This window comes from Buteo buteo, chromosome 27 (genome assembly GCF_964188355.1).
Source record: "Buteo buteo chromosome 27, bButBut1.hap1.1, whole genome shotgun sequence".
NCBI classification, from domain to species: Eukaryota; Metazoa; Chordata; class Aves; order Accipitriformes; family Accipitridae; genus Buteo; species Buteo buteo.
The window spans coordinates 8991064-9016478 of NC_134197.1; the positions used below are offsets into that span (position 1 = coordinate 8991064).

Genomic DNA, 25415 nt, shown 5'->3' on the forward strand with positions numbered 1-25415 from the left:
AACTAAACACAAGATGTATGAACTCAGCACTTTATTTGATGAGTGCAAGCCCACAATTACTCCAGATTAACTTTCTGAAAGAACTGAATTCATAAATAACAAGTTAGTAGTAATTTATTTAGAACATAGGTGACATAGAGCTCAGGTTCATCTTGAATCTGCATCTCAGTTTTGTTTTTACAACTCCTCAAGAAACGGAGTATTTCCCAAATCCCCACTAGCTGCCATTGATTTCTTCCCATTGACAAACTTCTTTGCAGCCTGGAAACAAACCAGAAAGATGGATATAAGGAAGTATTTGCTACAACAGAGTTTATCTTGCTGTTCATAGCCTCAGCTTCAAGTTATTAAAACAAACAACAAATCCCAACACTACTATAGTATGTCATCGAGTAAACAATTTTCATTTTGTTGTCTAAACTTATTTGCTTCTAATCCAGCTCCTCATTACTTTATAATCTAAACAGGAATGGCAGAATGACAGTTGGATAGAAAAGGTGTAAACTCTCTGAAAACGGTTATTCCTAGAATAATTATTATACCACAAGACACAGTAGATCCCTCCTTACTACTAAAGCTATTGCTAGTTGCTACTGCAACACAAATTAGCGATGACTGAAAACAAAGATTTTCTGTCTTAGAATTTCTCTTTCTGATGGATTTCTGAAGTTTCCTTCAAGTATAAGCAATGAGATAATTTGGAATAGCAATGCAGTTACATCAGTTTATCATTGAAAGCCTAACTGTTTTATTAAGCGCACCAAATATTCTAGACTCGGGAATCCTAAAAGCCCTGACACCGAAGTGCCTGCGCTGGAACTACTACGAAATTTTCCATGAATACTAGTTGGCAGTTTTGGTAGATTTAAGTGAAGTAAATGAGAATTTCACATACTCCCAGCTACATTAGTTTTACAGTGTATTGGATTAAAGGATCTTCTGTTAATAACGTAAGTAAACACATCGTAAGATAGCCAGCTGGGATTTATAAATGAGTTGCTTTTTTATTTTAAAGATAGTATATGTGTGCGTTTATAAACACACACAAATGAGCACCAGTTTTGTATAAAAAAACACTTATGCAGTGATTAAGGAACACCTGTAGATGCCAACACATACTTACATTCACAACATCAGCAGTGGCTACAGAGTCAATTTTTTGAGCAACAACAGATGGTGATGTGTGTGTGCCAGAAACCAATGACTCGGAGCCAATTTCATTCAGTAAGCCTTCTGCAGTCTCCACTGACATCAGATAGGTGGCTTTCAGCTGATTTCTGCCATCAAAGCAAGCATTAAGGATGAGTGAGCATGTAAGTCCTGTTATTACCTTCCCCACCGCACCCGTAAGTGCAATGAGTTTTTGGTGCTTTTTAAGTTTTCAAGATTCCTCTCCATTTTGAAAGGTTTTCCTTTTCAAGTATGAAAGGGTTCTGTAGTTAGGAAAAAGGCACCACAAATAGTCCAAGTATGAAAATGACAGGGTACTTGAACACCTACTGCCTTGGAATGATCAACCACCCCGCACAGTCAGAAGATCTCTAGCTCAGAATTTTTTTGTGTTTGAAGTAACTAATGCTACCTAAACTAAAGGTACCCCAGGAATTAGACAAACTAATCTATCAAATTTAAAAATTAGGTTTAAAATTGATTCCAGTTTCTCATCAAGAACAGATGTATGCAGAGCAATTTTGCTGTAAGCGACAAAGAAGCAACGAATGTAAATGGTTAGGCTCCTTGTGCAATAATTCCATGTTCTGTTAAAAGACAGCAGGTTGATACTGTTTTTTCTGTTTCATGCAGTCTCACTGCTACATACAAAAATCTTATTTTTATAAGCTAGTCCTATTCTTTTTTAAAACTCAACAGCAGAAAATGGTTTATTCCAATAGAATATTATTAAGTAGCTTGGTATTTTTGACTGAATTCCAAGACTTTGCAAATATCACTGACCTTGAATTTGTTTTTTGGGGTGGGTTTTTTTTTTTTTGTGTGTGTGTCACTAAAGGACAAAGAGCAATAGAGAAAATATGTGAAGCCATTCCAGAAGGGAAGCCACAGCACTGTGTGTAACTCCCTAATACTAGGCAACTTTGTTACAAAAAAAAGAAACCCCCACAAAAAAACACAAAACAAAACAAAAAAACCAACACACAAAATATATGCCAAGTATAAAGGTCCAGAATTTACCATTTAGCTACTAGTGACTAAGGCACAACCAATCATGTCTAAGTTATCATGTTCTGTGTAATCAAGCTTTATGTGGACTCTTGTAAGTATTTTATATATGCAACAGACAATATTTTCATTTTGCTACTGGAGTCAATCTGTACTATATTGTTGTATTGCACGAATACAGTTTTAGAGGCTCAGTGCAGTTTAACGCTACTTGGAGATCAAGCACCAACTAATGTGCACAACCCTCTATAAATTAGAAATTCCAAACTTTGTTGATGTTACTGCATCTCTAATAGTAATTTTCCCCCATCTCAAATATTCCTAGGGGCACATATTTCAAGCACTTGGATGTAACATCACTCATTCAGTGCTTTACACTTCCAGACCGTCATTACTACTATTCTTTGAAGATGCAGAAGATTGCTTAATATAATTGTTTTGGGAATTGCTGCAGTGTGACTGTAAAGGGAATTACCTAAGTAATGCAATTTAGGATTCTAATTTAAATACATCTTAATACTACAGAGTATGATTAAAATGACAGCATCTGCTGATACTTGCTAATTTCTTACACTGAAACAGTCTTCAGAAAACATTAACACTTACCTAACAAGCTTTTATTAGGAAATACCACTAGCAGAGAATCAGTATAGCTTTGAAAAAAAAAAGAGTATTGACAGTGCTTCAGTTTTAAGTCAGGAAAGTGAGCAGTTCTCCAAGGAAATAATTACAGGACAACAATAAGCTCTGCTGTACCGAATAGTCTAAGTGTTTGACAAGTAGCTACATGTTAAGAAACTTTTCTTTAAAACACACAAGACAGTTCTTTACTCACTTACTTTGCCTTTGCGACATCATCATCGGTGATGCCACCCTGAGCAACTGCCTTTATCTGGTTCAAAGCAGCTTTAATGACCTGAGGAAAATTAAATCATTTAAGACTTCTTCCAGCATTAAATTTCAACATGGTATTTCTATTATCTGACACCTTAAAATCTTCAGGAATGAGCAGCTGACAGTGCTAGGATTGTTAGCCTGAACTCAATGCTGTACAGCTTTAGAACAAAACTAAAACCACTGTAATAAATACCAAAGTGAGACACAAAAACCAGCGTGGATTTAACTTACAATACCACATTAATTTGCATTTTCTCACCATTTTTCATGAGAGTATTCAGTTCTGCCAGCTTCAAGAGCCAGCATGTTCCTTGTGATGCACTTAGGCTTACACATGTAAATCAGCAATTACAGTCAGCAATTCAAGGTATTTTACTAGCTCTAGTTCGTATTAGGTATTTATACTTTGCAGAAAGCAAGTCTCATTCCCAGCTTACAGAGCTAAGTCATAACTGAACATGCAGCATTCTTATACAAGAAACCAGATGAACTGACTTTTTTTTCAGATGAATCAACTTTTTTTTCAGATGAATCACTCACTATTTCAAATCAAAACACTAGTTTGAGGGTTATGTTGTTAATACTTGAATTCTAATCAGCAACTCACCTCCCCAGCATTTGGAGCCTGGGATATGGTATAGAACCCAAAAAGCCCAGAATCAGAGTAATTAACATTAAATGCGGAAGCCTGCAAAACAAACATTATTATCAACTGTTTCAAGTATCAGAACAACTTAGTATCAAGCATAGGAAAATAATTACTATTAGGATCTGAAATACTGTAATTCAGGAAGCTAAACTCCATCTGTGCAGAGGAGAGATCAGACTGGAAGACCTCCGAAATACTGTAACTTGTGCAAGAATGAACTACTGGAGATTCTCACTGGAGGTAGTAACCTCTCAAAGGATAGCATGCATTGCACTTAAAATATCAGAGTGCAGTAACCCTTTGAACTTACGTCAAATGGCTGGCTAGTTGCTTTAGCAATACCCTGGGACAGCTTGCTGGTAACATTGCTTCCCCTCTTGATAAGGGGTCCAGCACCTAAAACATGCTGAAGAACACTGAATGCATTTGCTTCTGCACTCCCAACAGCAGCTCCTTCTGTTACAATAGCAGCATGGACAAGGCTATCGCCGTTCTGTTCTCTGATTTCTCCTAAAAATACAACAACAGTGTAGAAGGTAATGCAGCATTCAGTTAGAAACTACTGTATGTTCAGAGGTATGGAAAGGAAACATTTCTAGCCAGGAGTTAAGTTTCATGAGAGAGAAGCCAGGGTGTGAAGTTATTGCATGTCCACTCAGGAAGACAGCAAGAAACTGTTAGTAGGCTGTAGATCATACTGTAGCTTCCTAATCATTAGAGCCCTTTATACTTACAATCCTCAGAGGTTACTCCTAACTATTATTAAAAAAAAATATACATAGTATATGTATACTATGTATCTAGTACACTATATATATAGCATTTTAAAAAAAGCATTCAGAAGTCCTTCACATTAAAAAATTTTCTTGCAAGGACAAACCCAAGTACCTTACTATGCCTTATTTGAACCTGATCCTAAACCACACATAGTATGAGATGATAAAACTCAGCAAGTCTTCAGATAATAAATATCCAGAAAAGTAGCGTACCTTCTGTTCATAAGAATATTTATCCTATTTTATAGAAACTGAAGTTATTCCAGTCAAATATTAAATGTTGGAAAATTCCTATTTTTTCCCATTTGTTTACAGAGTTATTTGATACCCTAACTAAAGAATAGCTATTGGTATTAGGACAAGATACTGCTCTGAAAGAGCTAAGCATTGTTTTGTCTTTTACGAAGGACTTAATGACATTCCAACAGATCTTCCCTAAAGAGAAAGCCTACCACCACTTCTAGGCAGTCCTTAACCTATTCTTAAGGGAATCTTCCAAAAAATGCCAAGAGAAACCATATGCCAGCTTGTTTTTCACTTTATGGAACAAATGATCTTGCAGGTAAAGCTTTGTTGGAGGTATAGGTTCAGTTTTACCCAGAACTTTCCATGGCAGGGAATAATCCTCTGCTTATTTAGATGGGAGATGTGTCTGAAGTGTCACTTCCCATGTACAGCATTTAGTACAACCATATAGTTTTCAGTTGCAACTTTGAATAATACTACATTTATAATAATCAGAAAGTCAGTCATTCAGAACAGATAAAAGAAACACACTTACCCCCTCGATAGACAGCCTTTGCACTAGAAATACCAGCTCCACTTCGGATATTTAGAAAGTGCTCTGCAACTTGCTTTAAGTCAGAGTGTTTTACACCTGCAATACAATAGTTTATTCCAAGTAACGTAACTGCATTGAAAAGCTACAGCAGTTACATAAAAGTGTTTTAAGTGTACTGTAACATTTTACGTCTACAGAGAACTTAAATGTCTACAGTAGTTTTCCCTTACAAATTGCGGTGTCCATTAAAGAACGTACATACCTATTCCTACAAGAGCCATTCTTGCACTTGTGAAATTGTTCTGTACAAAATGGTGAAGCTGCAACAGTAAATTCACATTTTAGGGTATTTTGTATAAAGAACGAAAACAGCAAGTGTGTTTCTGACATCCACTGTTCAGCCTTATACTTCTTAACGCAGCAAACTCCAATGCTTCCAAAAGGAACTGTCTATAGAATAACATTTTATGCATTCTCCAGTAACAACTACAAAACCCTTTTATACAAGAATACTTCCATTTCATTGACAGCCTTCCTATCAATAAAAAGCCACTCACATTAACCACCTCTCTAAATGTGAATGAGTTCTGTACCCAATACTAAAAGTTGCACTGAAATAAATTATTTTAACACCAGACTAATACAGTAGTAAATACTGACTGTGTATTTACTAAATTAATATTATCTCTCATCTATCCTTGATAAAGAAACTGAAACAGATTTATAACAGAACACAAATAATCCTACCTGCTCAGAAGTAATTTTTCCAATTGTGTAATCTGGGCAATATAAGGGGTTTGCCAGAGCATTCTTATAAGCTGCAGCATGCAAGTTTTCCAGCACTCCTAAGAGGAACAAAGTTTCAGTGGTGATGATTAACATAAGAGCCACTTTTAATGAAGATTATGAATGAAACTAAATGTTACCCCAGTGAAACAGAGCTGTGGTCCACTTTAAGGACCACAAGATCTGCAAAAGCAGGTCTGGAATAATCCAATATACATGGAAGTTTCATCCAAATCCTCAGGCAACAGAATCTGGTCTGAGAGCTTCTATTCTTTTGTATCTTATTTAAAAAAAACCCAAAAAACAAACAAACAACCAAAAACCTAACAACTTGCCTGTGCTCAATACTTTTTGGGCTCAACAGCAAGCTATAAATGCCATCAGTGTTTAGGGGAGGGGGAGCACTAGAAAACAACAACAAACCTCAACATCCTTTTAATTCATTTCAGAATCATCATCATCGTCTTCACTGTAAGCATCCCTTGTTCTCAAGCTTGAGAAAGAACAGGCTGTTTATAATAATATTTGTAGCTTTGTGTGATGTCTCATCTATCTCCCTATTCAGGCGAAGGATGCTAGCATCTTCAAGTCCCTCCTCATTAGTTTTTTCTTACATCCAGTACCATTCTACTCATTCCTATTTGATATTCTCAAAATGTTCTCAAGAGAAAGATGACACTCCTTTCTTCATAGTTCTAATTCTGAACTGTAGCTGAAAATATTAAGTTACTATGAGACCAACCTGTAGTTGATACAAGTTTAAAAAACAAAGATTGTTCTTGATTCCAATTTAAGAATATAGTAGCACTTCAATGTAAGCCAGAGATTTCCAAAGCCCAACACTGTGTTGTCATCTTTAATGGGTTATGAAGGTAAGCATGCTTCACATAGTACAAATGAAGTTTATTGTGCAGAACTACATGAGTGCACTTGGTTGACTAGAGTTAAGTAACACAAGATCTATTGGAATAGGCTTCGTTTGGCTGAGGCTTTGTGTTTACTTTTATGTGTGGTTTTTTTTTAACCCACAAACCTAAATTTATAAACCTAAAACTGGAATCCATTTTCAGTGTAATGAAAATACATATTGTTTTTATACCAAAATAACCAAACAAATTCAAGAAGTCTTTTGTAGAATACTGTTACCATATTGACAAGTAATACCTAAATATTGTTTTCAGAACACAAGCTGCTGCACATATATTGTCAACAACAGTCACAACTTGCATGTTCTTTGGTTGTACTTCAAAAAAATTAAACAGGTAAAATGGACTCTGTCAAGGAGAATGGTGTAAGCTGTCTTTAGCATGTTACTTGCTAAACATTGTTATGCACAGGCGGGAAACACTTGTGGATTTACAAAAAAAGTTCCCTAACGACAGAAAGACTATACCTATCAACGGGGAAAAGATGAAGAATGAAATGGTCAAGTGACAGAGCAAAAGGGAAACTATTCTTTTCCACAGTGTTTCATTTTGAATAAACTCCCATGAAGCCAATGCAGTGGATCAGAAAATACACTTACCAACTTGAGGATTCTGAAATGCAATTGCTTTGTCAACTTTTAATCGGGGCTGAAGATCAGTTACTTCCCATGGTCTGAACTCTGGTGCTGTGGTGACATTAAGAAGGTACTCCATTACTGTATCACTAGATAGAAAAAAGTTACGAAGACATTAAACACAACAGAAGTAGCATGAATTTCTTCTGAAGTTGAAAGCAATTCAAACTAATCTGTAAGCAACACATTAACAACAAAATATGTCACTCGGGCCAGAGTAGTTATTACCACTGCTGTACAAAGTACAAGAATTCAACTTCAGTTCTGTAGCATTCGTATGCTCAATAGCATGATACAGAAGCTGAATATTAATACAGTAATTTATTGATTTATTACAAAGACATGAAAATAGGTATTACTCCTACCCTGTAAATGATAGGTCTCTACTACAGAGCAGTTTGTAAAGAATGCAATAACTCAAGTTTACAGCGTATCTAGATACCTACACATAGTCACGCAGGCATTCAACAGAGTAAGTCATTTTCTCCCTTGTTGAGTACACGCTAAATGAGAAAAAATACAAAATCCGTTTCAGCAGAGAACATAGAAGTGGATTTTCACACATATTCCCCATTGACTGAATTCATCAGCAAGATACTGACTAGAATATGTAGTTAACCTTAAATCTGCTTGAGATGCCTGTTTAAAGGAGTGATAATACACACACAGCAGAAACAGACATAACTAAAACTCCTATCTTAAGTATTCAAGTAATAACAAGTGCCTTGTCACCATCAGAATTTAAGATACCATGGCAATTCAAGGTAAAACAACAAATAAGGCTGAATAGCAAAACTTGAAGAAAAATGTGTTAACGTATTAAACAAGGCAATTTAGAAATTATTCTCTTCGGGCAGAAAACATAGTTGGTCTTTTCCACTTGCTTCAACACAGTTGTGATTAACAAGAACAAAAAAGGGTAGAGTCTCAAGTTATACAGAACGCAGCTTTTAACCAAATTCTATATAAAACAATCTTACTGGATGAATTCAAGATACATTGCAAGAAAACAGTCACAGCAAGATCCCTCTTTTATTTCTCTTAGGTTTATTTCCTAGGCTTTAAACTCTCAAACGATGAAAGCCAACTACTGTCTGAATTGTTCCCAAAATTGCAGTATGATGAGTGGTATCTATTCACAAAAGATGGAGAAAACCCCAAACATCTACTGACTTCAGGAAATTTAATCTCGAAGCCTGAAAAGGTAGAAAGAACATTAAGCTTTCTGGACAAATTATATTTCTTCCAGGTACATAACATTTATATTTTGTTAAATGAAAGGTATTTTTAAAATACAAGTCATGGGTGCACTCTTGAACCTCAACAGAACAAGAAGTACAAAAGATGTTCCTTGTCAACGTTCAGCATTCAAGTACTATTACCACACTGAGCTTATCCACCTACATACTATTACGCTTACTGTTTTAAGTTTCCTTTAGTCATTCAGCTTGTTTGCATCTTACCAAGATACATTATCTTTGTATGTGGTTACAAACCTTAGGCTGCCCCCAACAGCTTCAATGCCACGAGTAATCCGGAAAGAAGATGCTCCTTTAGTAGTCTATTTAAAAAAAAAAGAGCACAACTTGAAATTCTACCTATTTTAAGAACAGATTTGCCTGAGGCTGTTCAGTGCTCACGGCAAAGTTGAAACAGTATCTGTTTATTCATTTATACAGAAGCTATTTTTAAAAGTTGAGCCAGCTTACTGCAGCCCTACTCCCAATCATTTCTATCATCCTCTCCGATTTTCCACCATAATTGCTCACATATTTGCTCCCCAGCTGCATTCTAGAATGATCCAGGTTTGCTTGAACAATTAATAGGATTCTTTGAATTAGGTAAGCTTGACAAAACCAGGGCAAGGAATGCCTACACATACTATTACGCTGACAGCTGTCTGGGGAAAGTAACTTCAGGCAGCAGGTGGGAAGGAGGTAATAAGCAGCTGGGATGTTTTTTTTTTCTGCCTGAAACTGATGTGGATTGAACCCATACAACAGCCGTCAGAGACACATCAGTGGCACTGTGTAACTCTAATCATCACAACCTGGCTGGTATGCAAGAGATGCCGTGTTTACACCTACAGCTAGAGCCAGACAGCAATTGAGATAAACAGCACCAAGGGTAGCAGCCAGAGTGGGTCAAGCCCATGGGACATCTAGCCCAACATTCTGGACCTGACAGTGGCAACAGAAAAGGCTGTTTAAATATAACATCCCACAACCCATTCAGTGATATTCCTGCAGTACCTACAGTAGTTATTCCTTTTAGCAACTGTTTAAGGACCTGCTATCAATGAATTTGATTCTTTTTTGAACCTGCTGATAAGTATCTGCCCCCACAGCATCTTGTATAACTGAAGCTAGACATAAAACAGGAAGGGAAAACAAGTTGCTTAAAATATTCTGATGGCAGTAGTAAGAAAAACTATTCAGAAATATTACACACACACAAACTCAGTTTCTATCAGCCACCCAAATTAACTTTTACTGCAGCTTAAATAAAGAGTTATGTGCATAGCTTGATATAGATATATTTTTTATATATATATATAGTTTAAGACACCACTGGAGAGTATAAGTCTAAATAAATATCACTGCCTGTCTTCCATGATGCAATGACATTTCTCCTGCACTTGAACCAGGTAACCAAGAATCAGTGTACATTGTTTTCCACTTTATAACATCTCTTACATTAAATTTTATCGTATTGGGTTTTTTTGTGATCATAAACCTTCCACTATTTCATCTACTGCCAACACAATAACAAAGAGAATAAACACCTACTAAATTAGATGCAAGACGAAGCAAGTGAGCAGTTCCCAAGTTACTAGTGGTTTCATATCTGCTGCCTGCTTTAATAAACACGCCAATTCTTGAAGCTGGAGAAAAGTTTTCCAGAGATGCAATAACTAAGCCATTTGGTAATTTTGTGATCTGTGTTAAAAAGAAAAAAATTTGGTTTAGTTATCCACTGGCAATACTGTCACAGTTCTGCTTTGACCGAGTTTTAAAAGATCAATAAAAAGGAGACAGAAACAAATACCAGTCTTCATACTGACCTCAAGATCCTCAGACTCTGGAGATAATTTCACTCGTTCTGCAGTTGCTGAGGTTGCAACTTTAGGAGCTACTTTAAGTGAATAAAGTCTCTTCTAGAGGAGAAAGCATAAGAAAATGGATTTCCTGAATTAATTCATCACATGTTCCATTACGTACTGAAAAAGCAACTAATTTTAAAGTAGAAAGACAATGAATGACTTCAAACCCCAGAGTAAAAAAGTGATTCGCTTGTAATTCCTCTGATCATTTTTTACATCACTGCTGGAACCTGTGCAATGACTTACATGAGGTCTCTGGAAGTTCAAGAAATAGCACTGTAAGAAAGCTTTTTTTTTTTTTTTTCCCCTCTTTGCTGTTGTGCAGTGGGAATCTCTACTGATACTATATATTTGTAGGACCACTGTATAGCAATTAACTGAACAAACCATTACAGCAATCCACATATGCAGAACACACCTTTGGAGATAACTTTATTAGGTGTAGGCAGTTCAACTCCTAAGGTCACCTCTCAGAACACCAACTTATCTACACTGACTGCTGCACACAAAGAGGACATGTATGCAAGTCCCCAAACTGCACAGTAATAACCAGAAGCGGGCCTTTAAACGGCAGGGGTGAACATCGCAAGAGCCTTCCTGTCAGCAGTTGGCAACAGAAATTACAAGACTATCGATTTTGAATCTGAAATGCTATTCTCTTCCACCCTTTTTGGAAGTTTCTCATACTTGTAAAATAAGTTTGTTTATTAGTGTTCCTTTCACATTAAAAAAGTAACTTAATTCTCCTACATCTTAAAGTAAAAACTGAGCGACAGAAGCACTGCTGCACTCAGTTGTAGGGATAGCAGTGATGTAACTCCCCTTGCTTTGCCACAGGCTCTGTTCAATGTATTTTGAGTCTAGGAAAAACTCCTTTCTTCCCCCACCACAAATTTGTGAAGACACCTAGTTTTAACTTCTAAGTCTACTTATTTCTGAATTCCTACTGCACGTCTAAAATTGACTCACAAACATACTGTGACTCAGGAGTCCTTTGCCATCCTATTCAAAAGAGCATTTCCAGCAGAGACCTAACACAAGTTATATTCCAGCTGTCCGCCGGCTCCACAAGACTTTCTGCAGCAGAACAAGCCCCCTGCCCCCTCCACGCCTCCGGCACCAGCCCAGTCCCGCTTGCCAAGGGCACCACCTTGCCACAAGCGAGATCGGATCCCCTGAGACCTCTCTCCGGCCATACCAGCGGCCCTGCCTCGTCGGTCGCTCCCAGGAGAGGCCTCGGGGGAAGCCCCCGGGGAGCCCCTCACCCCGGCAGGAGCCGCCAGCCACAGAGCTGTGCGCAGGCCGCCCCGGGCCCGGCCCCGGCCCGCGGCCTGTCTGACCTTCAGCCCCTCCGTCCCGCTCCGCCATCCGCCGGGCCGGCTCGACCCCGGCCCCGGATCCCCCCCGCTGACAGCCCCACAGGCACGAAGGCAGCTCGCTCGCTCGCCCGCCCGCCCGCCCACTGCCCGCCAGCCCGGCTCGCCGCCCCGGGGCTGGTTGGGGTCAGGCCCGCCCGCAGCCCCCAGGGCCCGGACAACCGCCGTCGCCGCCGTCTATGCCTCTCCCCCGCCGCGCACAACACCTCCAGGCCGCCCTCACCGAGAGGGAACGCGCGACCACCGGGAACCCCTTCATCCTTCCGCGCCCCTCAGCTCGGCCCCGGCGAGAAGAAGATGGCTGTCCCGGAGGAAGACTCTGCCTTCCCGGCACGCCCTGCACCGCTTTGACTTTCTAGCGAGGGAATGCCCAAACTCTACTGCTCGTGCTTAGACTCACGCCTTGAGGATAGAGCGACACCTCGCGGGCTTCCGCGGCGGCTGCGCGCATGCGCAGAGTGCCGCCGCCTCCCGGTCACCGGGCGGGGCTGTCCCACCCCTCGGGGCTATGGCGAACCGTAAACCCACCCCAGCAGACCCGTTTCGTTCGCAGCCGCCTTTCACCGCGGCGGCGCCTGAGGGAGGGGTGGAGGCGGCGGCGGCGCCGCCGACCGGCGGCGCCTGAGAGGACGCGGCCGTTCTCGCCTCCAGCCGCGCCGCGGCCCCCAGCGGTTCTGGCGGGGGTGTCCGCCGTGCCCCTGAGGGGACCGGGGCGGGCCGCGGGGCGGTGCCGCCGGGGGAGGGGGGCCGGGCCGGGGGGCGGGGGCGGCCCGGCGGGTACTTAGCGGCGGTGCGGGGCGGTACGGGGTGCCACGGCTCCCTCTCGTCCGCCCGGTGGTCGCCATGGGCTCGTCTCCGCCCGTCTTCATCGGCGCCGAGGAGGTGGAGAAGCACCTGCGCCGCGCCAGCCTCCTCCTCCCGGCGCTGGAGGCCGCCCTGGGCAACTTCTCGGCCGGCGCGGCGGGAGGCGTCGTGCAGCCCCTGCGCACCGTGGTGCCGGTGCAGCGGCACGGCGGGTGAGGCGGGAGGGCTCCGCGGCCCCTTTCCCGGCCCCGGGGCGGCGAGAGGGCGGACTGGCGGAGCGCCGTGTGTGTGGGGGGGACACGGGACGGACACGGGCGGTGGGGGAATGCCGCCCGCGCCCCCGCCGGAGCGAGGGACGGGGGGTCGGGTCTGCGGCGAGGAAGGAACGGGGCGGAAGGGCTTAGAGCATCGGAAAAGGTCGCCGGTACTGAGTTACTGGTTAACTGGTCAGTAGCCGTTTGATGTTAACCGCGCCGGTGGCTGGAGGTTCCCATGCTAAAGGTACATAAGTAATGTAAGTAATTCTCTTATAAGGTTCCTAGGGGTCATGCCTGCTTACAGTGCCGCGGACGATGCGCTGACAACCAAGTTGGTGACTTTTTATGAGCACAAGAAGGATTCCTCTGTCCCTTCTCACCAAGCGACAGTCCTCTTATTTGACCCGAGAAATGGTTCTTTAAAAGCTGTGAGTTTCATGCATCCTGCATTCTCCTCTGTTAATGCTCTGTCAGTTCTCCCTTCTGATTCTCAGAAGCTGGAGCTGGTGTGAATTGGCCCGAGTTTACCTACGCCATCAGTGAAAATGTGTTTGTGCCAAAGGAGGATTTGGCATAAAGCCTCATATGTTGCATATGTGTTAAAGTGTACTCTGTCTGCTCTGTACTGCTGCTTGTGATGTGAAGGGAATCTGTTGGCTGACAGGGTGGCTGGAAGAGAGAAATGATCAAGAAAAGTTTACCTTGTGTTTGAAGGAGAAAAAAAACTTGGCTGAATAAAGAATTGATCTTGAATCATCTTAAGTTAAATCTAAAGATATTTACAAGTAGTATAGCAGGAAATAGTATTTGGAGTCTGATTTGGTTTTTGTTTAAAGAATTTAAGAATTTTTTAAGACTATTGACCATTTTCATGACGCTTTAGTAATAATGATTATTAATGGGCCAAAAGTGGTCAGGAAAACTATATTGGGCTTTTATTCCTAAACTGTATCAGAATACATGTCAGTTTAAGCCCCTTAATTCAATTGTACGTAGCAGCTAATATACATTGAGGCAGGACTGCCCCAGTGTGTATGATATGCACTAAAGTAATTCTATGTTTTACTGTCATCTTGTGCAGACTCGTGAACCACTGCCAGCTCACACTGGTCCCTGGTCTTACTGGAGTGCAGAGTATTGCAGTTATATCTATCTATTCCCTGTGTTGGAGAGCCAGGGAAGTGCAGTGCATGAAGAGCTGTGTGTTAGGGGTGGCTCAGCTCTGACTAGCTTTCAGTCCATATGTGCTGGTGGAATGACGTGGAAGAACTGGAATAGAGAATCTGCACAGTTTTAGCATGTGATTTTTATATGGTTTGTGGTTGGTATAATAGTAATTACCAACTTTTATATTTTCATCCGTGCTCTGTAATATCACATAATTCATAAGTTGGATGAAAATGTTTCGTATTTACTCATATTTTCAGTTTTCATTTAAGTCTGTCTAAATCTTTTTTTTTTTTTCAAAAGGTCCTAGATGGCAGTGTGATTACAGCAAAACGAACAGCTGCAGTTTCTGCAATTGCTACCAAGGTATGTCTTCTGTTTCCTAAATTGGGACAAATTTAGTGGTGTTATATATAAAATAACTAGAAGGAATAATGTGAATGGCTTTCAATGTATGTGAATTTTCATCAATAGAGCTTTAAATTAAATTTATGATAACATATGTACCTTCAGGGGAAAACTTAAAAGCAGAGTTTTCTCTTTTGAGTGAGTCGTGTCTGGCTTTAACATTTTATGTGTCATTGGAGAAGGAGTCTGAGCTATGTTTTTGTGGCTCATTCTGCATGCTCTTCTGGGAATTTACTGAGGTGTCTTCCTCTGTGATTTTTTTCTTTTGTGCTTGTCTTAACATACTCCTTTATGGTGATGTAGCTGTGGTGATAAATTCAGTTTTATTTAGATGTACACGTTCTGCTGTTGGGCCAGGACAAGTGGGTTTTACTTGACCTGGAGAAAGAGGAAAAAGGCACACTTCCAGGGGGCAATGTGGGTCCTCTTAAGATAGATGATGCCCAGGATAGATGGGTGACTTGTCCAGAGGTGGCTGTGTGGCTGTCAGTTTCTCTGTCACTGGAAGATGTCCAGATGACTATCCCTGACTACAGCCATAAACTTCAGTGTCTGAAGACAGGTGAGGTATATCTTGCTGTATGTTGCTTTACATTTCAATTTCAGTTGGAAATTTTTGGTTTTGAATTTTTTTTTTAAAACTATATTTGGCTGGGCTGCTAATAGTGGGAGGAGAGCAAGTCACCATCCATTGCACAGCGGGGTTTTGGTCTTCACCTCAAAGGATGAGGCAATAAGAAGAGGGCCAGTGCTCTGTTTTTCACCCATCAGCTTTGCATCAGATTGAAGGCTGATCTCACCACTTCATTAGTGGCAGTCTTCATGCCAGTGTGACTCTATCTATGGCAATAGAGCTAAACTGACATAAAATTGGAGAGAAGAACCTGTCCCCAAGAGCTTCCGCTCAATCAAGGGACCAAACAATTTACAATGGATTCCTCGGACATGAGGTTATAGGACCTCATTCTTCTCAGCCATTCTATACTTAGGCAGTTCTGACAGTTTTTACACAGTCAAGGCTGTGCTGGCCTCAAAGGAGCTTGGCTGCTGAAGGGACTTCAAGATCAGATCCTTCATTGTCATCTGCTGTTTTGGGAAATTTTCAGGAGTGTTTGGGTTTAGCTCATAGTTGTCATCTTGTCCTCTTTATGGCATTTGCTTTTCAGAGATCCATGCTTTTATGCAAGGAACCTTTGAAATCAGTGCTTCAGACTCTTTGAAAGGAACATTAAAAAGAGTTCTTGCTACTGAAAGAATGGGATCAATGAGATTATTTTTTTCAATTTATTTGCAGCAGAAGTGTTGAAAGCCTAGACAATTCTAAAGCTTTTTATACAGAAGTGAGTGGCCACAGAAAATGCATGAATGAGACACAAGGATAGCTTTGGGCTGCACTCCAGTGGCCCTCTCTTCACCTTTGCCAAGTACTGGTGAATCGCAGGCAAGAACTACACTAGAAAACCAAAAGCAATCATAGAACTGAATTTTAATATTTGTTCCTCAGAACCATCCCTATTTTTACAATACCTGATGCATACGTATCATGGCTCTTACATTGGCAAAGTTTGCTTGTAGTGTGATTTATGGCTTCAGTGAATTGAAAAAAGAAGTTTAGTTTAGGGCTACCAGGACCAGCTTACCCACACAGCTACCGCTTTCAGGACTGATAGTTTTTGGTATTATAAGCCCTGTTTTCAACCAGTGCAGAACATCAATACTATAGTTTTACACTTAGTCACCTAGATGTGATGTATTATAATAATACTGGAGTGTGCTGAGGCCCCAGAATTTGCATTGGCTCATGCTGTTGCACATTAGGTCTAAATTTCAAGTGTCAGACAATTCAAAACTGGAATCAAGCCAATATGTGCTTTGGTGCTATTGATACTAGCTTTTGTATTTTGAAAAAAAATATATATAGTGGTAGTTGAATTTTGTTTTATATTAATATGAATCAATACTAGCTTTTGCATAAAAGCATTTTTTGTTTGTTTAAAAAGACTAAAGATACTTTCTTTTGTAGTATTTTGATATATATTTGTCATATCTGTTAATATATTGTCCTTACATGTTCTTTTTTTTTTAATATTTGATACTGTTTAGTTGTTAATGCCAGCTTTTGCAGAAGTGCTGTGCATTTTGGGAGCTGGTGTTCAAGCATATAGCCATTATGATATCTTCACAGAGCTGTTCACATTTAAAGAGGTAATGGACACATCTTAACAGGATGCATCTATTTTTCTCTATTATGTTTCAGGAGCACTTAATATAAATAAATCATACTACAGCCAATGAAGTTAAGGGATTAATCATATTTTGGTTTTGTTTTTACAGAACCTAAGAATACTCTGAACAGCTGTAGAATTTCTTACTCAAATGTTGGCTTTTTTAAAAAAAAAAAAAGGAGGCGTTGGAAACAAAGTCAAGTTTCAGATGGCTTTTTCTCTCTGTCTGAGAAACTCCTACTGTGTGTGCCATACTTGGATGAGCTTTCTGTGACTTTCCCTTAAATATATTTATTGGAAATATTTGTATTTTTATAAATACAGCTCTACAAGGAGCTGTTATTCTGGTATCACAAAGCAGTCATTCAAATGTAGCTGCCCACACATGAGATTTAGTCACTTGTATGACAAGAACATTAAAGGGGAAAAAAACCCCACGTTTAGATACATGTAATTATCTACTGAAAACTGAAACAATGTTCTGCTTCAGCAAGGAGAAATTCTCCAAGCTAATCTGTTTGTCTTTTTTTCTTGAAGGTCAGGATATGGAATCGCACCAAAGAGAAAGCAGTGAAGTTTGCTAATTCAGTTAATGGTCCAGTGAGGGTTTGCTCTTCTGCTCAGGAGGCAGTTACTGGGGCTGATGTGATTATAACAGTCACTATGGCAACAACACCGATTTTATTTGGAGACTGGGTAAAGCCAGGTGCCCATATCAATGGTATGCTATGTTCTCATTGTTTAAAGGATACATTTATTATTATATTGTTTAGCATCAGAAACTGTTGAAAAGCAGTACTCTCTGCTTCTCAGAATGAATGTTCTTTCCAGTTTGACTTTTCCCTTATAGTGAGGACCACTTTTTCCACTCCTGTCTTCCTGGTTGTCTGGAGCCGGAACTCCTGCATATTCCAGCATTGGATGTTTGCTAGAGCATGGGATATGCTTTTTCCCTGGTGGTGCATCATCTTTGCTACCATGCTGTCACTTGATGCTCACCTTGCTCTTCATTTAAATAACCCATACAAATATGTTATTTCCAAAGCGATTCCTGCTCATTCTACTGTTTCCCTGGTAGATGTCATCTTTTTTCACACAATTTTGTAAGTTCCTCTTTTGTTCCTTTTTGGGCTGATAATGTTGAGGTGGAGTTTTTTGTTTAGTTTTGGTTTTGTTTTTTTCACTTGAGTTGAACTTCACAATTTGTCCTCTATAGTGAGGTTTGGGGGGCTTTCCTCCTTCCCTCCCCCTTGGTCTTGTGATGATGTTGCCACGCTATTGTTTGGAGTTTCTGGACATGCCAGCATTTGCTTATTTTATTAATTGTGGGCCTGGTTCAGATGACCCTGTGCACTTTCCAAATAGCATGGTAATAAGACAAAAGCAACTTGTCAAAGGAAACAATTTAAAGGAAGGTCCCACATTCCAGTAGCATCCTACCAATTTTTCAAACTCAATTTAGTCCTTTATCATTGAATGTTGTTGTCTGTGTTATGTCATGGAGTGGAAGCCAGAAGTACAACCAAAATGAATTAAGGTCTACAGTCCCTGAGGCGACACATACACAAAGACTTCTCTCCTTTCTTTGCCTCCTTTTTGTTTTTTTCCCCTCTCTCCATCAAGGCATTTTTGCTGTTGAAGAGGCATTCAGGCAACATGGAATTTATTATTCTGTAACAGTTGGACACTTTTAACAAACATTTGACTACAGTATAATTGTTTTGGTTTTTTTGGTTTTTTAGCCCATAACAAGTTTATAGTTGTCTTGCTATATTTAAAAAGTTAAGCTCCTTGATTTGTTTTCAGTTTCTCCAGATAAGTAAAAATCCATAACCTGCTCAATTTGTACTGCTTATAAAGTTACAAGGAAATAATAGAAGGCTATAGGTTTAAAAATCCTAATTAGTAACATTGAACTCTGTCTGCATGTCCAAGTCTTTGCTGCACAATACTTTGGTTCTCATCTGTCCAGGATAATTGAGGGATTCTTCAAATCTTATTTTTCTCTATAGACACATAGCAAACACAGTCTGGATCAAATGAAAGGACTATAAAATTCAGGGCATTTCGTAATGATCTGATGAAAGACAAGGGTACAAGAGATAATGGACAAAGGGAGATGATTTTCTTATGCCTCAGCTACCCAGAGTCTGCTGACAAGGAAATTCTACTGATAAATCAGTTGTTGAATATTTTAGAGGAGCTGTATTAGGTGTTAGTTAACTCTGTTTAAAAAATAAAAAGCAACAAAAACCTGTTAATTTGGCAGTTGCTGAAACAGGCTGCTGTTTGTCTGCGGAAGAGTTGTAGTCTGTATAAGCTTAAGATTATTTTCCCTGAGCTGAATCACCAAATGATCAAAATTTATTCTAACGGTGCCTTCTGTAAGCAGAACAGAATAATTATGTCACACTTACATACTTGTGTCATTTTCAAGGCTCCTAGCAAAGGTTTGTTTGTTTTGTAGCTATACATAGTTACACTATCTTTCAATTTCTTGTATTGGTAAGAGATGATGAAGGGCTAAGCAGGGCTACCTCCCCTTCTCTTCTGTCAGCATTATTTGGAAGAAGCAGTTTGACTAGTGTACCAAAGAGGTGGAAACAGTGTCAGCAAAGAATCTCACTCTGCTTCCTGAGGAGTTGCAGTTTAATGCTCTAGCAGGTTGAAATGCAAAGGCCAATTGATTCCAGTTGTTCTGGCTGTGCTTATGGGGGATATAAGACTTTTGTTGCCAGCAGCATCTGCATGACTAGAGGTCAAGGATGCTGTACATTTTAATGAGCTGTAATCTGGGGGTTGGACCCAATGTCATCCTTCATTGACATCAGTGGAAATTTAGGGGGTTAGCACTTTACAGAAACAAGCCATCTATATCTCAGCATTACAGCTGAGGCCAGGTTGAGAGAAGTCCAGGCTTTTTCTGAGTTGCTAAGGCACATCCTATTTTTTTTGTTCTATCATTCAGCATGTCTCCAGTGCTAACATCAGATTGTTTGTATATTGCATTTCCACAATAATGTCTATTGTTAGTTCACATATGTATTTTGGACAAAATACGGTTTGAATTTGTTTTAAACATTCCTCCCAAGTTCATCAGTTTTGTTGTCTTAGCTGTTGGAGCAAGCAGACCAGACTGGAGAGAACTGGATGATGAACTGATGAAGAATTCTGTTCTGTTTGTGGATTCCAGAGAGGCTGCTCTTACGGAATCGGGAGATGTTATATTATCAGGGGTAAGACTTAAATTATGAACTTTATTTTTGTGGCAATTGGCTTGTATATGAAACCGATGATGTGCTGCACTGAAACCTCTTAAAGCATCAGATGTAGTTGTTAACACATTCCAGGCACAGGCTGAAAGATAAACTGGTTTCAGACTGAGACTTTTATATGTCTCTGCCAAAACCATGTAACTTCTGTGTTGGCCATTACATGGCACCGTGTTACAGTAGCATGTTTCCAGCATTGGCCTTTGTGTACAATAACAATGTATTGTTTTTGAAAGACCTACATTTCCTGCAATGTTTGGTAGTTATGTTAAATATTTTTCAAATCTATTTATTAAAACCTGTAACTTTCTTCCCATAAGATTTCAGTGTGATTGACACACATCAGGCCTCTAGAGAATGGACAACAGAAGCCAAGCAGACAGTCCGTGATCTGCAGAAATTTGACAGCAGGGACTCTTTTAGGTTTAATGGAGTTTTATTTTTCTCTTTTAATGTTTTTGCAGAACAATTGATTTCCACTTTTGAGGTTTAACATAAGAGGTCCAGATACGGTAAGGTGTGTGGAATCCCATGTGTTTTGTTGGATAAGTAACAAGCTATCCACTGTAAAAAAACCTTACTGACTGAGGAAAGTCTGTCAGCTGTTTTTCTCTGAAAACCATTCCATTCCTCTGTGATTTCTGTCTGGTTTCTCTATTATTTGTCTGAACACTGATCTGCTACACCATGGAAAGGAGTCAGTTCTGAGATAGCAGAACTGGAGGAGTTCGTTCTTTTGAAGTCACTCAAAAAAAGTTTTTCTCTTAACATATTGTATGGATATTATGTTTTTGTATAAAATATGTATTTGTTTCACAGGCAGAGATTTTTGCTGAGCTGGGAGAGGTAGTGAAGGGTACAAAACCAGCCCTGCCTGAGAAAACAACAGTGTTTAAATCACTGGGTAAGAACAACCCCTCCTGTGTACAAGTCTGACAGAAAACAATGCCTTGTTATTTATTAAGTCCCCCATGCGTGGGAAAGCTGCTGATCATCTTCAAAACTGCTGTGGCAATGCACTGTCCACAAGAAACTAGACTGTGATTTGCATTTTTCCTTTTCATTTCCCTTTTTATCTAGCAGGACTGATGTAACAAAAAGTGATAGGAAAGCAAACAAACAATAGGAAGAAGTACATTTTCCATTTCACAGTTTTTCAACACATGACTGCAGTGTTTATTAATACAGCTCCAACCTGAATGCCCTGCTGTTATGCCCCTGGAGTCTGTCTGACCTACAGACAATGTGACAGTGTACTATGGGGTTGGAGTTGATGTTTGGGGGAAAGAGCGGAAGCAGTGATGGATTGCAGCGCTCTGAGCTGCATGATGTGCCTGAAAGGGCCAAGATGTGATATGAACACTGAAAACTAGATTTGTCCTATTGCATTAGCTTCATATAGTACACCTAACAGTTATATGATGGCTATAAATTTTGAACGTAACACTGTAGGTGTTTGGGATGGAGAATTTCTGTTTCTGTCGAGTTAGATAACTTCCTGAGTCCTCTTGTTCCCTTCTGAAGCTAAATTATTTTGTACAGCTGAAGAATTGTTTGAAGGTGACTTTAATTCTCTTTTAGGGATGGCAGTTGAAGATACAGTAGCAGCAAAATTTGTTTATGACTCGTGGTCAGCTGGTAACTAAAGAGAGAAGTCTACAATGCCAACAAGGCCGAGAAAATTGTTTGCACTAAGTTTCCTTGGATCTTTTGTTAACAAGAAGGGCCACATTCAGAGAGGATTGGTGCCTTTTAGAACATTCAAGAATGAAAAGTAAAATCTCAGCAATAGACTAATTTTTACAGTTTTCTAATGGCACGTATTAGATACCTGCATTATGACTAATAAATGCATCTCATGTAATGGCAAATACTAGATGTTTGCAGTGATGCTACAAGGGTATTTTTACATATTTTGGTATAATTCTGCAATCAATGCCTTTCCTCCCTAATTATTTAGTAGCAGAAGTCTGTGGGTAGATTTTATGTTTTTAGAGAGGTAAAATATACTGGAGTAAAATATATCAGTTTGGAGAATGGAGTCTGGCACCATATTTACCTGTGATGATACTTTAAAGGCATCTGTGGATTTCAGTGCTATACTGACAGTAACCTAGTCTCTCCTGGGACCACAGCCCACCTTTGACTCCTGCATAGGCCTTCCCTTCCAACTCAGACTGGGATCTGGAAGTCACCATACTTACTTTCACCCCTTCCTTGCCCTCAGCCCCAATGTTTGTTGTTTGGTGTTTTGTTTTTTTTCATTTAAGAGCACATGCCTGAGTGGGAGTTTATGTAAATGATGATGCCTCCATACAGTTATATTTCTGTCTGGGTTTGTAAAAGACCTAGCTCAGGAAGATTTAAAGAGTGCAAACTGGGAGGAAACTGTACTCGATACCTCTCTTAATGTGTTCCTGGGTGGGATATTGTCATTTTCACATTGCAAGGAGTTACCCAAAATGTGAGCACTAGAAATGTGTTTTTATTTAACTTTTATCTATTCTGTAGGGAGATGTTATTAATCTATGGTGTTTGTAAATTCTTTTTCTAAGCTTCTTGAAGGTTGGAACCGTGCAAGTTGATTTCAGTAGGGTAAACTTCAAGTATACAGGCAAATATTTTCAGCTTGGCTGTACTTGATGGGTATTTGTTGGGGCAGGAATTTCCATGATCGTTTCTTGGCGGAGGAACACAGTGATGTTCTACATAAGGAAAAGTTCCAGTTCTATGCTGTTATGCAACTGCCTTACAAAAGATTGAGCATCTGCTGAAAAAATAGCCATTGCCCTGGAAACAAATGCCTGTCTCAGGCTAGAGTTGTGCCTTATGAAATTTTACTTCTTGCATATTATTTCATGCAGGCTATTAAGTGTTTCTTTGTTCTGTGGAAGGATTAGATGACACAGTCATTCTATACTGAAGCCAGTAGAATACAGTGGAGCAACAGGAAGGAGGTTCAGAGGTGGTTAGCATTAAAGCCCTTGATGGTGTATAAGTAAGTATAGAAGAGGTTAATGAGTACAGTGCAGATGTGACATAAATAATACTCCAAATTATAAGCCTGGTTTAAACTAGTTGGAAAAAAGTAGTAAGTGGCAGAGTTTGTAATTTGCAGAGTTTTAGCATGGAAGGGTACCAGACCCGTAAGTGAACAGGGCCAAAGGATGTGTTCATGTGGATAGAAGTCTAACTCCATTGATCTTGTTTATATCAGCAGAAACAAGAACAAAAAATTCTCTATAAGCTTTTACATTTTTTTAATTGTAGCAAAATTACCCTTCTATTTTTACATGTCTTTTTTTCTTTGTCATTTCTGAAGCATTCAGAAATTTAGGTGTTGTCTTAGCCTGTTACTTCAGCAATAGAGAACTCCACTAGCTTGAGACAAAAGTGACAGCCATTGATGTTCCATAATTCAAGAACTGTGTGGAAACTTGCATTTACTACTTAAGACAATATTATCCCAGTTCTGTGCCTGTGTAAAACAAGTTTTGTAATTTAAAGTGAGACATAGTCTTGGGAAGAAGACAAATACAGTTTATTTTCACACCTACTCTTCTACAGACTCTGCACTGTAAAAGTAGATGGAACCAGTCCAAAAACCTGGTTCTGAAAACCCACAGTGCTCTCAGCTTTCATTGGCAATAGGAGATTCTGGGAGCCTGGCTTCAGCATTGTATCTCTGAATTCACGAAGAGGATTTGATCCAGTTACAATGGGAGTTGCTTGGATGCTGTCTTTAGATTTTTTTTTTTGAGGGAAAATAATAACCTTGATTTCCATGTGTCCTTCTCTTACAAATCGGAGTGTCAAATTGTGTAACTTGCATTTATGTTAAAATTAAATAGATACTGCTGTTCTTTGACTTTCATTTTGTTGTCCATTACTTTTGTTTTGGGTGTGGTGGTTTTTCGGGTTGTGTTTTTTGTGGGTTGTTTTTTTTTGAAGATGAGGAAGAAAGTATTGAAGTTGTTGCAGTGACTACTTTCTCAGTAAAGGTGATCAATGAATGTAAAGGGGAAAATAAATTGAGACTGCTCTATTCCACTGTGATATGCAGTTTTGCAGTCACTATCCCATGCTGTACATTCCTTCCTCTTGATGTCTGTCCAGTGCAGAGCATTAAATCCTTAAGGAAGGAGAATTTTGTACTTGGCAGGGCTGTGATTATGTGAGATCCTATGGTTTTATGTTCTGGGATTGGATTGGGTTATAAGACTGCACGTGATATGTAAAAAGTGTCTCCAAATTAACTGTGCTGTACAGATGTTACTAAGGAGTCAGATCTGGGATTCAGTAATTTAAATAGTTCAAATAATAGAAGAAACAAAGGGTTTGGTGAAAAAATTTGGAAAACAGCAAAGCACATAAGTGGAAAAAAATGAAATGTGAGTGTTCCTTTTTATTTCCACCACCCCCCCCCTCCCCTGCCTTGTTCCACAGGCTGCTTTATACCAGAGGCCAATTTCCAGGACCACCCTGCAAGAAAAGGACTAGTGCTATTCCACTTTTTAAAATATATATTAAAAGGGAATATATATCAGGGTTGATTTAGTTGCCTAAAAATAAGTGTTGTGGGGTGCTCTGGGGCTTCTTATTCAGTCTCTAGATGCAGTTCCAGGAGGGCAAGGAGCTCCTTCTCATAGATCCTGCGCTGTATCTGCTAGTTCCATAGAGTTACTGTGGATACCTAAGGACATACCAAAGCACGCTGGTTGTTAGAGGTTGCAGCAGTTGGGCAGATTTACAGATGAGTATGCAGAGAGGCAGATTTTCAGTTGCAATTTAGAGAAATGTGGGGCCTATCCCAGAACTGCTGAAGCTGTTCTGTGATAATGGCTGTTACTGGACAGGTCTTCCATGAGTGACACCACTCACTGATGTTTTGATGGTGTGTTATGGGCAGGTCACAAGCATTTGGGCAGGTAAAGCACCAGCAAATACATCAGTTATGTGACTGGTAGGATTTGACCCTTCAAAATCCACTCATATGCCCTCGAATGTGTAAGATTCATCATTTCCTTCTTGCTTTGTTAAATGTTTGGGAGTTTCTTAGCTAAAATGAAAACAACCCAGCTGGTTAATTATACAGAGTCTGGGGGGATGCTGTGTGATTTAATTACTGTGCTCAGTCCAGTAGTCATTTAAGGTTGTGCAGAACAGGACTCTGAT

At 39.8% G+C, this 25415-nt stretch overlaps 2 protein-coding genes across 2 annotated transcripts; one reads left to right on the forward strand and one right to left on the reverse strand.

Moving 5' to 3' along the window:
• Positions 1-14: 14 nt before the first annotated feature.
• Positions 15-12505, reverse strand: UQCRC2 (ubiquinol-cytochrome c reductase core protein 2). Its single transcript, XM_075058780.1, has 14 exons — positions 12331-12505; positions 10693-10785; positions 10418-10567; positions 9125-9189; positions 8075-8131; positions 7593-7717; positions 6029-6126; positions 5544-5601; positions 5282-5377; positions 4035-4234; positions 3683-3763; positions 3018-3094; positions 1124-1277; positions 15-261 (listed from the first exon to the last, which is right to left on the reverse strand). The coding sequence occupies exons 1-14, from the start codon at positions 12364-12366 to the stop codon at positions 178-180; spliced, it is 1374 nt and encodes a 457-aa protein (XP_074914881.1). The 5' UTR covers positions 12367-12505; the 3' UTR covers positions 15-177.
• A 358-nt stretch (positions 12506-12863) lies between these two features.
• On the forward strand, positions 12864-24114 carry CRYM (crystallin mu). Its single transcript, XM_075058784.1, has 8 exons — positions 12864-13123; positions 13446-13596; positions 14639-14701; positions 16847-16948; positions 17506-17689; positions 20083-20204; positions 21060-21144; positions 21822-24114. The coding sequence occupies exons 1-8, from the start codon at positions 12951-12953 to the stop codon at positions 21884-21886; spliced, it is 945 nt and encodes a 314-aa protein (XP_074914885.1). The 5' UTR covers positions 12864-12950; the 3' UTR covers positions 21887-24114.
• Positions 24115-25415: the final 1301 nt, after the last annotated feature.